This window comes from Sphaerodactylus townsendi, linkage group LG12 (assembly GCF_021028975.2).
Source record: "Sphaerodactylus townsendi isolate TG3544 linkage group LG12, MPM_Stown_v2.3, whole genome shotgun sequence".
Classification (NCBI taxonomy): domain Eukaryota; kingdom Metazoa; phylum Chordata; class Lepidosauria; order Squamata; family Sphaerodactylidae; genus Sphaerodactylus; species Sphaerodactylus townsendi.
The window spans coordinates 30,097,282-30,113,608 of NC_059436.1; the positions used below are offsets into that span (position 1 = coordinate 30,097,282).

Genomic DNA, 16,327 nt, shown 5'->3' on the forward strand with positions numbered 1-16,327 from the left:
TTTTTCAATTTATACCCCACCATTTCCTCCAGCAAGGCTGAGCTAATGGGAGTAAAACCAGGTTGGGAACCATATCATACAATCAGACTGTGCATGAGTGAAATTGTGGGCTACAAATAGTGAGAATCTATTGTACAATCTGGAAACAGCCCAACCATTGCTTGGCTTTTGCTAATGACTGTTTTTCCTCTTGCTAGGGATACACAAAGTTGCTTGGGGGCTTGCAAGGGGAGGGGCAAGATGGGAACCTGAAACCACCTTCTGCAAATAAATATTTTGTCTGTCAAAACGCCTTGTCTCTTTAAAGTGGGGTTTTTTTGTGTGCAACTAGATCCCCTGCTTTGAGCCCAGAAGTGCGAAAGGTTGAGGGTGTCACCACCTTCTCTGTCATACATCTCACCAGCAGTGCTGGAAATATTTTGGAAAAACTGAGTGGTTAGACCATAGAAGGTGGTGTTGCCTCTGCAGGGGTGGGGAGATAATAGTAGGAAGGTGTTGTGTGCAATTTGGAATGTGCAGGTATAGTTGGAGAATGGATGGGGGTGGGGAGGATGGGCATAATGGTTGGTCATCTTTTGAAACTGCTTGTGTCATTTTTAAATGGAGTAAGAATGACCACCCAACTCATCTCATGGCCACATTACCTTCTTCCCTCTGAAATGGAAAGAAGAACCTGCCTTACAACACTTTGAATATGCAGTGAAAGTTATTAAAAACTTACTGAAAACTGAAGCTATGTCAGTTGTTCCTGTTGATCTTGTCTTCACGGATCTTGCTATGAAGTATGTGTTTGTGTCTCTTGTGGGAAAAACACACACTATGGCCTGAATTTGTCAGGTCTGGAAGAACTCTAGGAACTGTTTCTCCTTGTTTTAAACCCTTTGGTACTTGTTGCCATCCTATTTCGAAACTCTCATACAGACTTCTAGCAATTTAGACCTTTTCCCTAAAAAATGCTTGGATTCTACCGGATCTTGTGTTTCAGTTGTTCTCTTTAGAAGCATCTTAGAATTGCCAGCAGTGAAATCCCACCAAAGTTCCTCTGGAGAGAACTGACCAGTGTGATTTTTTTTCAAGTTACAGCTGACTTATGGCAATTTTGTAGGATTTTGAAGACTTTCAGAGTTGGTTTGCCTTTGCCTGCCTCCCCATCACTCTGATATTTCTTGGCAGTCTCCCATCCAAATAGTAGGTAGGGCCAGGGTTGAGAATGGGTGACGGCCTTAAGGTCACCCAGCAAGCTTCTATGGCATGAGTGGGGATTCAAACCTGGTTTTCCTAGACCTTAGTCTGATACCCATAACCACTATGTCACACCATCTGTCACTTAGTGTGATCATAGGTGATGAAAAACAGTGGTGTTCAAAGGTTGTTTCAAAAAAGTCAGATGATCAGGTTGGAATTGGTGCTTCTTGTGAACTGTGACCTTTGTTGAGACCTGTGCCAATATTTTATAAGCTGCTTGTCCTATCTGTTGAATTTTGTTGAGCTACAAAGTGGGTTGGGTTTGTTTAAGGATTTTATGTCTGCTGTAATTTAATTCTTGTCAGCTTTCAGGAATAGGAACAGTGGGACTTTTCAGGTTCACATGTGGATGTGACTCACTGACTTTTATGGTCAAAAGTCACGTAATCTGTTTAGCATGAGCAGATATAATGTGGGATGGAGTAGACTGAATCTCAGATAGGGCATTTGGATCTTCCTGGCAGAACCTACAGAGGATACAGAAGCCTGAAAAAGGATGGATTGTGATGCTTTTGATTGATAGCACATTTTGACTGAGAGATTAATTAGTTGGCGAGACTGTTCCTGCTGTTCTGATTTTTGAAAAAGGCCCATTCTTTTGCCTGTGGCCAGTGTGAAGTGGCAAGCAAGTAAGCTTGGTCACTACCTTTTCCTTTTGAGAAAACTAACATAAATACTTACGTGCCAGTAAAAAAAATTTTTTTAGACTTTAGTGCTGCAGGACTTGTTGGCTAACTTATGTTCTTCTCAGTAGCTACAAGCAAAGATGTTTTGATTCTTTGTATTATGAATAATACTATTTAGCATTTATATAGCAGTTTCAAGGATTTGAGCTGCTTCATGTCATCTTGTAATCCTTGTAGCAGCCATCTAAGGTCGGTCTGAAGGTTTACTCAGGATGCTACCCAAGTCTCTTGAATGGAGCTTACTCTTAGGAAAGTGCTCTTAGGATTGTACCAGTAGATACCTTATTGGTGCTGAGGAAGTCTGGGTCTGACCAACGGGCAGGACCAGAGGCCCCCTAGCAGCCCTATGATTCTGACTTGGATTCTATGATAGAAGTAAAGCTGGATATGTAAGTGTTGATCCCCTTAATGTTGCTTGCCTAAGACCATCTAGGGGAGTCTAAGACCCTCTAGGAGATCCAGCATGGTGTAGTCATTAGGAGCAGTGGACTCTAATCTTTGATTCCTCACTCCTCCATGTGAATCCTGCTGGGTGACTTTGGGCCAGTAAGAGTTCTCTCAGAACTCTCTCAGCCCCCCTCCCCACCTCACAAAGTGCATATTGTGTGAGGAGAGGAGAGGAAGGGGGTTGTAAGCTGCTTTGAGGTTCCTTCAGGTATATAAAAATGAGGTATAAAACCCATGTGTCATCTTTATTGGAGATTTTTTTTTACTTAGGACTTCTATTGGGTGGACACTTAGATATATCTGTGGCTCTTAGAAACAGCACTATACGTGATTAAACTGAAACATAGATAACTGAGATCTGAGACTAAAATCCCCTCACTCGGTGGAAAATATTGCATGTGAGGCAAAGATTGTGATCAGAAATGATCAGTCTGTAGATAGGTAAGGTGCATGGTTGTGGAGCTGCCTTGTGACCATTCATGTTGCAGGGTATGCAAAGCTTGGTCACCTCTGCTAACTTGTAAAATGTGAGTATTCCCTGCTCCAGGGAGCAATTTTTGCACACTCTTATATAATCATTCTTGCATTTGCTATTTTTTATGTAAAAGGTGTGCTAGGACGTTATTGGACTCCAACAAAAGCAGCAGAGAGGCTTCTGGGTACTAACAGTTTCCTGAGTCTCTATCCCATTACGGAGCTCACATTTAACGGGGTTAGGTGGAACCACAGGTTAACAAAGGGAGGGAGGAAGGACTCAAGCAGGAAATGGATTTGCCCTCTGTCCTGAAAGGACTCTGGAGGAATATCTGGTGTAATTCTCATTGAGCTCAGTGAGAGCTTAATCCTGCATGATGCTCAGCTTCATCAGCCCCTTAGGTCAGTGCTGGAAAGCGCCAAGGGCCTGTAATGGACACCACAGTTTGCTAAGTGCTAGCCTTGCCCGCTTACTGCCTGACAACATGGCCTCTCATGGCCTGTGGATTGGCCAATGTCAACCGGGTAGCTGGTGATAGGTGAACTCTATGAGAAGCTTTTGTACTTAGTAAAACAGTGGCTGCTGGGAGGGTTTTTTTTAAAAAAGTGGCTGTTAGATGTGCCGATCGCACATTCATAGAGGCCGGAATTTTGAAGGTTGTTTCCTTTCTTTTTATGTAGTTGTGGATCTGATGCATAAATGTGGGTGGCATTCTTCCTGGGAGCGCTTGTCGCTCCCAGGGTGTGGGGTATGCAAAGCACCTTCTGCTGGTGCTTGCCGGGAAAAGTATTCCCTATGAGCTGGTATAATTGGTATACTGTATTACTTTAGACCCAGTAGCTGCTTCAGAAGTATCCTCGAATTGCACCTGAGAACCCATAAAAGAGGGATGCTCTGTTGATTTGTTTTGTCAACTCCCCCCACCCCTTAACTCCTTTCCTGTGGGATTGTTGTGAAGGGAAATTGTGCTTTGTTTCCTGGATTGGTGGTGCCAGCTAAGAGCCATGTGAACAAGTGAAAGCTATCTTGTGATCCTTTTCCTTGAATCAGCCTGATGGGAAATGGTTGGATGATTCGCATGCTGCTGGCAGGGTTCTTTGCCTCTAAGAGGTGTATGAAATTTCCCATTCTTATTTTATTTGTCATGAAGGGTGGAGTACTACTAACAGGAAGTTAATGGTATTATTTCTCCCTTCCTTATTCAAATCACCAGAGGGTTGTGAAAGAAATCTGCACTATTTCTTCTTTGTGTTGAACTTTACATTAAGGCTCTCCCCAATGTTGTTTTTGCTGCCAGATAGCGAGAGTTCTCTGAAGTGCTTCAGTGAATACCTGAACAGCTTTTGGGCCAAGGGAGATTGTGGAGTTACCTTGGAAGAAGCAAAAGGAGTCCACAGAAGACCTGCTCTGACTAGTTAGCTGGGGGAAATATTTAAAGGCCTTCTCACTGCTTGTCTTGGGCCTCAGAGTCAGCTCTTAGGTACAGAGGCTAGAAATGAGCCTGGAGTGCTTGCTAACATTATGTACATGTGCTCTATTTTAAAGAGCTTGGGCATTTTGGGCTTCTGAACTTGCTGAAAGTCACAAGAGGTTCGTTGGAAAAGCTAGTCCTGGCTGGACCGCTGAAAAACATTTGGAGCCTGTTTGGAGGTGACTTGGGAGTCTGTGGCACAGACAGGAGAACCTGCAGCTGGTGTAGCAGGGCACCATCAGGGCTTCATTCCAAATCCTGCCCTCCCCCCAGCTCCAAATACTTTTTATTTTATTTATATCCCACCTTTCTCATCAGTGGGTATCAAAAGTGTCTTACATTATTCTCCTCTCCTCCAGGGTATCCTGACAACCACCATGTAAGATGGGCTAGGCTGAGAGTGTATGACTTGGCCCAAGTCACCCAGCAGAAAGGGATCTGATCCTGGATTTCCCAGATCTCAGTCCAACACTTTAACTACTATACCACATTGGCTCCTGACTAAAAGGAAAGCCTCCCTGTTTGCAAATCACAAAGTTGGCCAAGTGTCAGTTCTGGTTTGGGAAGTCTCTGGAGATTTGAGGGTGGTGTAATGGGAGTGGGGAGGGGAAGAGCTCAGCAGGGAGGTGATACAGAGTCTACCTTTGAATGCTGCCTTTTCCTCCAGGGGAACCAATTGATCCCTTTGGGATGTAGAGTTCAGTTGCAATTCTAAGACAACCCCAGATCCCACCTTGAGGTTGATAACCTAGCTTCCTGAGGCATGAGGGGCACAACCCAAATCCTTTACACTCAGCTAACCTTTTCATCAAATGTTATCACTGCCTGACATTAACACCTCGCTCTTCCATGGAGTAGTGCAGTGGCGTATAGTCCTAGGGACATGGGGTCACGTGACGAAAGGCATGCACCCCAGCCACACGCTGCCGAGCCCCAAGCCCTGCCTCCCCGTAGGCCTTCTGCCGTCACCAGGGGCTGGGAGGTGGCCTGCAGAGAGGCAGGGGCGCAGCCCTCGAGCCATGCCCCCACCTCCCTGCAGGCTGGCTTTCAAAAGCTGTCTGGCACGGAGGTCGTGGGGCATGCCTTGGCGCCCCTGAGCCCCGTCCTCAGGTGGGGGGGGGGGGACGGCCAGAGAAGGAGTTATTCCTGGGCACTATTTCCCCCATACATCTCTGGGGTAGTGTATGAAGACATTTAAGCTGTTAGTGGGTTATAGTTAGGAGGGTGCTTGGGTTCCTAGCAGCAGCACAAAACTGACCTTGCTGATCTCCTTGCTTCTTCTTTTCCCGCACTTTGCATGTTTTTCTCTTTCTTTATATTTGTTGTCAAACTCTGACTCTGTCCACATTCAGAAAACACACATTTCCTCACTGGAAACTGGGGAAGGGGAGAGAAGTGTTGCCCAGGTGAACCCACAACAAACATATGTTCACAGTTTGGTTGGAAATAATGAAGTTAGGTTCAGTTTGGCAAGGAATTCTGGACTAAGGAGATTTCTGTGACCAGAATCTTGAGAATGAAATGTTCTGCTTTTCAAGCTCATCTTCTGGTTTTCTTAATTTATTAAAAGGTTTTTTTTTTTGGGGGGGGGGGTTTAAACAAAAAGCAGCTGACTCTCTTACTTGGGGGAAAAAAGCCTCAAAAACCATTGCCAGAAGTATATTTTTTCCCCTAGAACCCCAGTTGCTGCAGAGGGATGGTATCTACTAAACCAGTTTAATTCTATAGTGTAGATATGTCCAAACTTCATGGGCATAGCTCAAATAATCTGCATTTGGCTATCCCTGCACGTAGAGATTTTTGATCCTGACTGTCCCTTTGCCTCTTGTGCAAATTTCTGAAGCAAGAAACCCCACTAAACAGAGACTAATAGGGACTTATAAGTACTGCTTGTTGTTTCCACTTCCAGCCTAGTGGTCTCAGGAGCCTGCATTCTTTTTTTAAAAGCAGAATGAACTATGTAAAATTAAGACACTTTCCAAATGTTTTACTGGCATAATGTTGAAAATGCAAGAGAAGTGCTTATGCAAGTTATACTGTGGAAAGGGAAGGTCACATGAGCAACACCAGACAGTTGCAACCAGGAAGCCGGAAAGACATTGGCGACCTTTAGGATGCCAGTTCCCAGTGTTTTGCATTTGCTTCTCAATTGTGTTTTAATTTATCTAAAGCTAGTTAATTAAATTGACACTTTGGTAGGTGACAGAATGGCAGTCTTTGTGTTCAGTCATGTAGATTACTAATTGGGTGATTTTGGCTGCAGTGTAAGCTGTCACAATATAATATGAGAAGACTGAAGGAGGGTGGTTCTGCTACTGCTCTGTAACGAGCTCACAGCAGGGTCTCTGGTTCTTTGTGCCTTTAGCAGAGTTCTTCTTTAGGACATTGATGTCTCTTTGAAATGGGTACTTTCTTCATCCTAGCAGTTGGTATGGAAGTGAAGTCTACTGAAAGAGCACTCTGTAATTTTCAGGAGGATATGGTTGGATATGAATTCAAGTCCCATATATGCTGTGGACTTTATGTGGGTCTGTACAAGGCATCATATCTTAACCTTCATTTTGCATTGTCTACATTACATTTTTGTTTATTTGTTTTGTCTTGCAAGATTTTCCAATTTCTTGTGAAGTCTATAGATGGCTTCATAAATGCATTTAACATTAGCAGTGCATTTATAAACACAAATGAACCACAAGTCTGGTGTGTATTTGACAATATTTTTGAATAATTTCTTAGGTTTTTTGTAAATGCTATTGCAATATGATATGTTTTACTTCTTGAAAGTATGTAGATCATATCTGTATAATTTTGGGCATCTTTGGGTACTGGCTGTGGATATTGTATTTTCCCCATTTTTAAGAAAGGCAATTCAAGAGGACACAGTTGCTTTTCCGATATATTCAGAAGAAAGACATATGTTCAGAAGAAAGATATATTCAGAAGAAATACATATGCAATCCAGTGGCTTTAGGATTGCATCCTTCATCTGGGTTCTCTGACTTGCAGCCAGGTAGACTGGCTGACTTGTTCAAAGGACTCCGCTCAAAGAATGGTGATAAGTCATTGGGCATTTCTGTCAGAAATCTCATAAAAGTTACACAAGTCAGATTTCCAGTTTGCATAACCTTTTGCACAGACTTGTCTCCTGAGACAAACTTACAACAATCTCAGGAGTTCTAGAGAGTTCATCAAAATTCCTGGATCCTGGTTTCTTAGTAGATTTTTTTTTTAAACTGATCTGATGTCAACTCAAGAAACTGTCAGTCCAAGGACATGTTAACAACAGACCACATTTATACTAGTAAATATAAAATGACATGCTGATATAGCTGTGGGAATTTTCCATTGCATCTGAGTGCATGGTGTTTTGAGTTCAGGAACAAATACTGACTGGCTATTTCACCTCAGCCCCCTCCTCAGTAGTTTAAAATAACATACACATATTCTGAAACATAGAGATACTTTTATTTAATTTTATTAGTTGAACTGCAGCTGGTAAAATTTTTAGCAACCTAGATGGTACAGGAAACTGGGCTGCCCAGCAGGTTTGCTTGAATATGTGAATATGTGCAATCCCACCAAGGCTCCAAGCATCAAAATATTTGCAAACTGCTCTTTATACATCTGTGGCTATATACAAAAAGCTGGGAGGTGCTGCTCCTGTCCTGGACAATGTGAGGGACCAGGCATTGATGAGCAGGTCCTAGAGAATTCCCTTGCCAGGCGCCTGAACTGAACAGTCCAAAGCATCCATTATGGTTATCTGTCTCTTGCACTGTGCTTCGCTTTAAACAGGCGAGTCAAGTGGGGGGGTTAAATTCATCAAATGTCCCTGAAATGGGGATGTTGCCTTTGCTCACTGCTAGATCATGGTTAAAGCAGCTGCCTCTTGTTCTTTCCTCAGGTTGACAAGTACCTCTACTGCATGAGGCTTTCAGATGAAACCCTCCAGGAAGTCTCCTCACTGTTCCGGAAGGAAATGGAGAAGGGCCTTGGGGCTGATTCCAACCCTACAGCCTCTGTGAAAATGTTGCCAACGTTTGTGAGATCTACCCCTGATGGAACAGGTAAGATGAGTTGACAGCTGAACTCTAGAACCTGGCTTAAGTACCAGATCTCAGTTCTGGAATGTGTGAAGTGTTAAATTGGGCCTTTGTGCAGGATGATTTTCCTTCCTGGCTGAGTTTCCTTCCTGGTAGAACTTGGTTTAGCGGGGTAAGGAAATTCGAGCTAACACACGTTACAGGCAATATTAGACACATTGAGGCGAAACAAGATCGATGTGAGGCACACAATTAAACCAATGCAGGGCTGTACAATAGCACTCAACCATCCTCCGATGGCTCAGAGGGCTGATACCAATGGGGCAAAACATCATACTTCAGATTAGATACAACTTCTTGCAGCTCATTACTTTCATATGAATCAATTGGGAATTATCAGAAGATTAAAACAACACATATTATGTACATTCTCACAATGGTGATGCAATAACAATAGAGAGTAATCAATGGCGGCCGCGATTGTCTAGAATTAAACTGAGTTCCTGCTGCTTTCGGGCCAGGGCATCAAGGCGATTGGAGGTAGAGTTGATGGACCATGGGGAACAGGCCAGCGGTAATAGTCTTAACATTGTAGGCGGAGTCGGGGACTCCACTGAAGTTGGGAGGAGACAAACGGAGGCGACCTTGTCGCTCGACAGAGGTCGAGAGCAGGCGGGCGTCAGACTCGAGTGGGTAGAAACGATGGTGAAGCGACTGGGGAACAAGAGTTCCGGCGAAGTCGGTGAGATGATTAGCGTTCTCTCCATAGGTCAAGACAAGGGGCAGGATGTTCGAACGGGAATGTTCAATTAGTGAATGGGCCAGGTCGGTTCGGTTGATTGATCTGAACAGATTGGAGTCGATGGTTGACGATCTTGATGACAAGGACTGACGGTCCCAGTCGGTATCGATGGATGAAGGATCAGATTAACAGAGACAGATCGACTCCTGGAATTACTATTGGATGGAGACGTTAATGACAATGGAAAACTGCTCGGATGGTCTGGTTAATTTCGTCAGGGGGTGGCCGATCATCGACGGGAGAACAGAACAGACAAAGGATGGTGGCCTTGAGTTAAGCCCGGTGTCATAAAGAGAGGTTCGGGTGTCTCGAAGGGTGGTCTTGCTGGCGCTAGCTCTAGGGCTTGGCTGGTGGTGTGGCGTCTCAGGTCATTGGTCTTTGGAAGTTGGCGTGGCGTTCCTGTTGAGACGCTGGGCAGGATCAGCTAGAAGATGTGTTCCATCTCGGGATGAGGTGGTGGTTTCCTCCTGGCCATTCCATGGGTTGGCCTGTCATGGTCGAGTCCACAGGACCTGTAGGAAGAGGGACACACCTTTCCCAGGTTATGGGGCAGATCCCATAGGCTCAGTTCACAAATGGAGGATGGCGGGGAGGTCGGGACTCGGAGTTTTATTTGAAGTTGGGAGTTTAGAGTTTAGAGTTTAATATAAGAAGGCTTGTTTGCAGCCTGTAGAAGGTTGCTTTAATGCAATCCTCCTGAGACGCCCTACTCCTCTTTCTTTAATTGTTTGACAGGAGGGCAGGAGGTAGACCTGAGTAGAATTAGCTTCAAATCATCAGAATTAGATCAAAGCTGAGGTCGAGCAGAACAGGTCCTGGGGATTGTGGGTATGCATGCTTAATCAGCAACACAAAGGGGCTTTGGAGGCGCCTTTTGGGGGATGGGTGCATCCGGAGAATGATGCAATCAGGCGATTAGAGGCAGATTCCCTTTAAACAAAAAAAAGGAGGTTTCTTTGCAAGGGGTTTGCACTTACGTGACCTTGGTGGCTACTTAGAGCTGGATGGTGCTAAAATTTTTGTCCGGTATCTTGGGGAATTGCAGCCGGACACTCATAAAGTGACTGATGGCGCCCTGTGCGTGGTACTGATAAAGTTGCCAGGCACAGACGTATAGCGGGTTTTGGGTATTAGAGACATAATGGTGTTAGTAGCACTAAACTGGGGCCTGTCACGATGACGGTGCTAACGATTATCAGGACGGACCCAGATTTATCCAGGGAGGACCAGTCAATGATTGGCCCTCCATACTCTACTGGTCGACAGAACGGTTTTCTTCTACGGATTTAAGTAATTTTTTTGAACGATTGGGATCAATGATCTGTGGCGGCTTTACCATCAGACCAGAGTCGTTTTAACCTGACTCATGAGGTCCCTTCCCCAGAGATTGACATGGATGTCACAAAGCGATGGGGACTGTCGAGCTGCGCTTTCGAGCCCTGGGCTGTTGACGTGGCGGGCGGATGCTCCGTCTGGTTTGTCTCCCCACCCAGATGTCGCGGGCAAACCTCGATTAGGCCACTGGTCAGCGGGCCACTTTCGGCTGCTCTGATAGCGGTAACATCGGTGTCCACCAGGCCCATGAACATCCTTCTATGGCGAGCTCAGGTATGGGCGGGGCTCCGATAATCTCCTTCGCTTCACGGCAATTGTAGAGCTGCGCCATGTTGGCTGCTGGGGCTTAGCTATTGGTACAGCGGAACCCAAGAAGAATCAACTGAAACGCTGGCTCGACGGAATCTCCTGTGGATGTTTGTCCAGACTTGGGATGGATGGGTCCTTAGTGCGTGGAATTCGATCCTCGGGGGCGATGAACGATCCCTGTTCAGCGGCGAGTAACTGGCAGCACACCAACTAATAGTCGGTAGGGATGGGCAAATTACTGGGTTAGGCGACAAGAACCGTGGGGAACTTAAAGGAGATGGGCTGGGTGCGGCCGAGATGCCATGGTGGTTTGGCAGGGGCCTTGGTGTTTGGGTCTGCTCTGAGTATTCTCCTCCTTGGTCTGGAAACGATGGTTTCGGCAGACGATCGTTCTCGATGGAAACCTCTGGCATCGTGGGCACCGGGTTTTAGGTGGCCTTCTCCTCCTGGGGGAGGACCCTCCTCCATGGGGGTTGTAGGCCCCCCCCCCGGGCTGCCTACACTCCCGGAGATGTCGGGTCTGCCGCAGTTAAAGCAGTCATCCTGAGGCTGCCTCCCGCGGTGGAAGTGCTGCGTGAGCTAACAGTGGGCGAGGAGAGATCCGATGTCCTGGCAAGCAGCATGTCGTAGTTGGGATTTTGCCCAGGCAGCCCGTGATTGCCCTCGCGGCACTCGTGGGCGTTCTCTTTGGCGCATGAGGGCACCGTTTGGAGCTCTTAAGCTATCTACCTGCCTCTTGGCTTCCTGGAGCCTGATACAGAGCTTCGGCATAGGGCTCTTAGCAGGGTTTGCGGATGGAGAAAACTCTGGGTTGGCTGGCATTGGGAGACTTTGATAAATGCCTTATAGGCGCGGCGACGTAAGGAGTGGCCTCAGGCAGGTTTTAATCTGTCGTTAGGGTTGGCGAAAGCATGAAGCCGTGTGGCTGTGTAGGCAGCTGGCTCCTGCAATGTGAACGCTTTCCGATCTAAATTATTATTGCAGAGCTCCAGGGCATGCGAAGGTGGTTTTCAGTCGTCCGGAACCATTAGGTGATTCCGCTGCGATTGCCTCCAGCATGCCTCGCATTAAGGCTAGTGATTCCTACGTCTGCGCGTAAACTGCTTGAACTCCAGTGAGGATATTTATAGTTAAGGCGGTACTCAACTTAACCCGCTGAATGGCGCTACCCTCCCTTCAGTATCTGTGAAATGGGCCGGGGACACAATGCAGAATATGGCATCGTCTTCCGTCCAGGTTTCTTCTTCTGCGGGTGCGTGGCTAATGCGTTCTGCGAGAGTTTTTTGGAAACCAGCGCCGTGCGATGGCTGGCGGATGCAGTGGCTTGAACAAGGGGAGCTGACTGAGCAGCGGAGGTTGGAAATAGATTGTGAAGGGCGAAGGGGGGGCAGAAGGAGGACGAAGTCCAATTTAGTGGACCAGAAATTCGGGTTGAAATTGAAGGTGAAGATCGAAGTGACCTGTAAAGGGGAACCATAGGTCTGCAGGCTGATGGCGACAAAACATTGTCTCCACGTCAGTAGCGACATCGGTAGCGAGCTCTGTCGCGAAGAAGTCGCCCGATGTTTTCAGTCCTTAAGATTCAATGTCCCCTCTGGGTACCATGGACACTGACTGTCTATAACCAATTGCGCGAAAGCTCCCCTTCTCTTCTGGGGACCCTGCCGCGTTCGCTAAACTTTCAGTTAGATCAGCGTGCTTGTCATAGCCCTGCTGCAAGCTCCAGCATACTCACGATTGTTCGTCCGGACGAGGGTGTCTAGAGACTGATGTCTGGATGCGCCGATCAGAGGACAGCGATAATGCAGCGGTGGTCCCTGGATCGCGATCCAGCGGACCGGTATCGCTGACCTTCAAGCGACGATGACGGTGGAGGTTGAGGATTCGGGTTCGGCACCAGCGAGTCGACCGATGGTCAGCGATAGGCGAGGCGAACCCGGAGATAACATCTGGTGGAGATAAGCCAGCAGCGAACCAGTCCGTGTTCTAAGCGAGTCTCCGTGCTGGTTCCTGCTTTTATTGTTATTCTATACAGTGTAGGAGGACGGTTCGTGAGTCGAGTGATCATCATGTGATCGTGATCTCACCTATTTCGTCTTGAGGGCGTAAGCGTCCTGAGCTAATCACCTGGGGAGCAGACCATTGTCCTGCGCCCGATTGGAAGCCGAATAGTTCATGACCGTGACATAGAGTGAAGTGCTTGATTGTGACCAGAAGGCCGTAGGTCGTTGAAGCGTCCCCAACGTTCTACGGTGCTGCTGGGTCAGCGGTGCATTACTACAAGAATTCCTTATAGGCGCCACAGACTGAACAGTCCAAAAGCATCCATTATGGTTATCTGTCTCTTGCACTATTAGCTTCTCCAGCTTTTAAACAGGCGAGTCAAGTTAGGGGAGTTAAATTCATCAAATGTCCCTGAAATGGGGATGTTGCCTTTGCTCACTGCTAAGATCATGGATTAAAGCAGCTGCCTCTTGTTCTTTCCTCAGGTTGACAAGGTACCCTACTGCTGCATGAGGGCTTTCCAGATGAAACCCTCAGGAAGTCTCCTCCACTGTTCGGAAGGAAATGGAGAAGGGACCTTGGGGCTGATTCCCAACCCTACAGCCTTCTGTGAAAATGTTGCCAACGTTTGTGAGATCTACCCCTGATGGAACAGGTAAGATGAGTTGACAGCTGAACTCTAGAACCTGGCTTAAGTACCAGATCTCAGTTCTGGAATGTGTGAAGTGTTAAATTGGGCCTTTGTGCAGGATGATTTTCCTTCCTGGCTGAGTTTCCTTCCTGGCTTTGTTTGCCATGTTCAGTTTCTTGGGGCCAGTATAGTATATATCTCTTTTCAGAGATTTTGCTATGTTGACTTTCTGCTTAGGGAGTTATGCCCTCTTGCTCCCAAGTTAAAATTCTTGCTGCGGTCCAGTAGTGTTTCTATGTCCTGTAAGTCCTCTTTGTTAGAGTACTTTGATTAATTTTCCACAGAACTGTGTTGTTTTGAATGCTATGCAACTAAATGATTTATGTGATTTTTGGTATCGGTCACTAAGACCTGATGGAATAGCTACCCTCTCATGAATGCTAAGAACCAGTTTGTGTCACTTGTGTTGATGGGAGCTGAAGTTTCTGAAAACAATGAATAAACTAACTGAAATGACACATTTCAACAACCGAAATTTTCCTTGAAGGCCCAGCAGGAAGTTGAAGTGAGTGGAAGCCATATTGCTTTGTGAAGATTTTTGTATACTGTATTGATTCATTTGCTTAGTATAGTTTATTTGATCAGTTCCTTTTATCTTAGCTGTTAGTTTTCTGAGTTGCCATATGTTTGGTAACGTGTGGGAATTTTCATTTTGTGTTAATTGCATTTTTTGTAGTTGCATGCAGCCTTGAGTGGTCTGTGTAAATTATAGATATAAATAACTGAGTGCGGGAACTGCTGAGGCCCTTTGGCTCTTCTTCTAACCTTCCATGGTCTCTGTCTATCTTTTATTTAGGCACTGGATCCAATGCCTGCTACATGGAGGAGATGCGGCATATTGATTTGGTGGAGGGAGATGAAGGGCGCATGTGCATCAACATGGAATGGGGAGCTTTTGGGGACGATGGGGTCCTCAACGACGTCAGGACACAATTTGACCGGGATATTGACATGGGCTCACTGAATCCAGGAAAGCAACTGTGAGTAAAACTCATGGATTTTAGTGCATCTGGAATCTCACTGTAATTTTCTGATTGGTTGCATTCAGATGATATAGCAAACCTCTGTTTGTCTATGTAGGAATCAAAACAGGGTTTGTCATTCTTGTGGACTCTCATCCTCCTTTCCTCATGTGTGATCTGAAATGCGCTTGATTTTTGATGCTTTCAGTCAAATTGTCATGGTATCCAGATGTGGGTGCTGGAGCAAACTAGAGTTTGTTTCTTCCTGTAAAACTTGGGTTCTAAACCATGGTTTAATCGCAGTTCAGAATTCTTGTTTTTTTGGAGGAGGCAACAAACTCCAGTTTATCCAATCACCCATCATCCGATGCCATGGCAAATCGGCTTTGATTGAAAGCTTCTGAAGCCTCAGACCAAACACAGGCAAGTTAGAGAGAGAGGTAAATGATGGACAATCAGTCTTGCTGAAATGTAACACCTGAATATAGGCTGTATATTCTGTCTACTTTTTCACTGGTTTTTCACTGGTTGGTCACTGTTGGTGTCAGCTTTCTCACCTATAGGCAGACAAAGCCCCCTGATGACTGAACTGTGAATTCGACTCACAGGGATTCTCGCTTGAAGCCTGATATTTTGCAGATGCATAATTATAAGCTTATTACAGCCTAGGTTGAGGTTGTGCAACCCCCAACAATTTTCATCTAGTTGAGCTTGACCCTTCTAACTTCCTGCACTCATGTGGTAGAGATTCATCTGAACTAGCCATCAAGCTCTTCTGTTTCTGGTGTATGTTTGGCGGGAGGTGTAATAACTGGAGCTCTAATTCTGTCTTGTGCTTTGGGCTGAATTGCAGGTTTGAGAAGATGATTAGTGGCATGTACATGGGTGAGCTGGTCAGACTCATCCTGGTGAAGATGGCCAAGGAGCATCTCCTCTTTGGTGGGAAGGTCTCATCAGACTTGTTGACAAAGGGACACTTTGAGACCAGATATGTCTCCGCTATTGAGAAGTGAGTGAGAAAGCGCAGATACTCACATAATCTGTGGCTTCCAAGGGGTGGCAAGCCATTTTGCAACCAGAATGTCAGGCTATGCTCGCTTTTAAACTCTCTTGTCCTCTGAATCTGCAGGGAGAAAGAAGGACTACAAAAAGCCCACGAGATCTTGACAAAGCTGGGCTTGGACCCATCCCATGAAGACTGTGTTGCCACTCGGCGAATCTGTGAGGTTGTCTCTACTCGCTCAGCGAACCTCTGCGGTGCTGCCCTGGCTGCTGTCCTTCGGCGCATCAAGGAGAACAAGGGAATTGACAGGCTGCGCTCCACCGTTGGAGTGGATGGCACTGTGTATAAAAAGCACCCGCAGTAAGTCAATCATATATTTTGAATACTTTTATGTTTTTTTCTCCTCAGTGGGCACAAAATGGTTTATATCATTCTCTTCTCCATGTTATCCTCACCACAACCATGTAAAATAGATTAGACTGAGAAAATGTGAATGGTTCAAAGTTCCCCAGAAAGTTTTCATGGGAGAGTACAGATGTGAAGCTGGGTCTTCAACCACTACACAGTGGTTCTCTAAGGAGCGCATATGAAATTGCATTAACATATATGGTCCTTTAGGAAAAAGTCCCCCCTCCTCATAAACAAAATGAAGAGGCTAGGCTGAGTCCTTCCCCCTGTATGTGAACTTGTTGAGTTCAGAATGTTTCTCTTTGAAGAGTAGCACAACATTGAAGTATTAGGTCTTCTCCCCCCACCCACCCTGTCCCACACATATATACTACATATGTCCAAATTATTATAGACCAGGGTGTCCAACTCTGGCCCTCCAGATGTTCCTGGACTGCAGGGGCTGA

General features: G+C 45.9%; 1 protein-coding gene across 4 annotated transcripts in view; it reads left to right on the forward strand.

Annotated features, from left to right (window-relative positions):
- The window catches only part of LOC125441829 (hexokinase-2-like), a 54,467-nt gene that overhangs the window by 22,356 nt on the left and 15,784 nt on the right, over positions 1-16,327 (forward strand). For 2 of the 4 annotated variants that reach the window (XM_048512749.1, XM_048512748.1), the window contains exons 2-5: positions 8,229-8,391; positions 14,305-14,488; positions 15,324-15,479; positions 15,600-15,833. In XM_048512749.1, coding sequence (XP_048368706.1) covers positions 8,229-8,391; positions 14,305-14,488; positions 15,324-15,479; positions 15,600-15,833 — 737 coding nt within the window. Of the gene's footprint in view, positions 1-8,228; positions 8,392-13,365; positions 13,473-14,304; positions 14,489-15,323; positions 15,480-15,599; positions 15,834-16,327 lie in introns of those variants that run through there. The other 2 variants (XM_048512750.1, XM_048512751.1) reach the window with 2 other exon arrangements.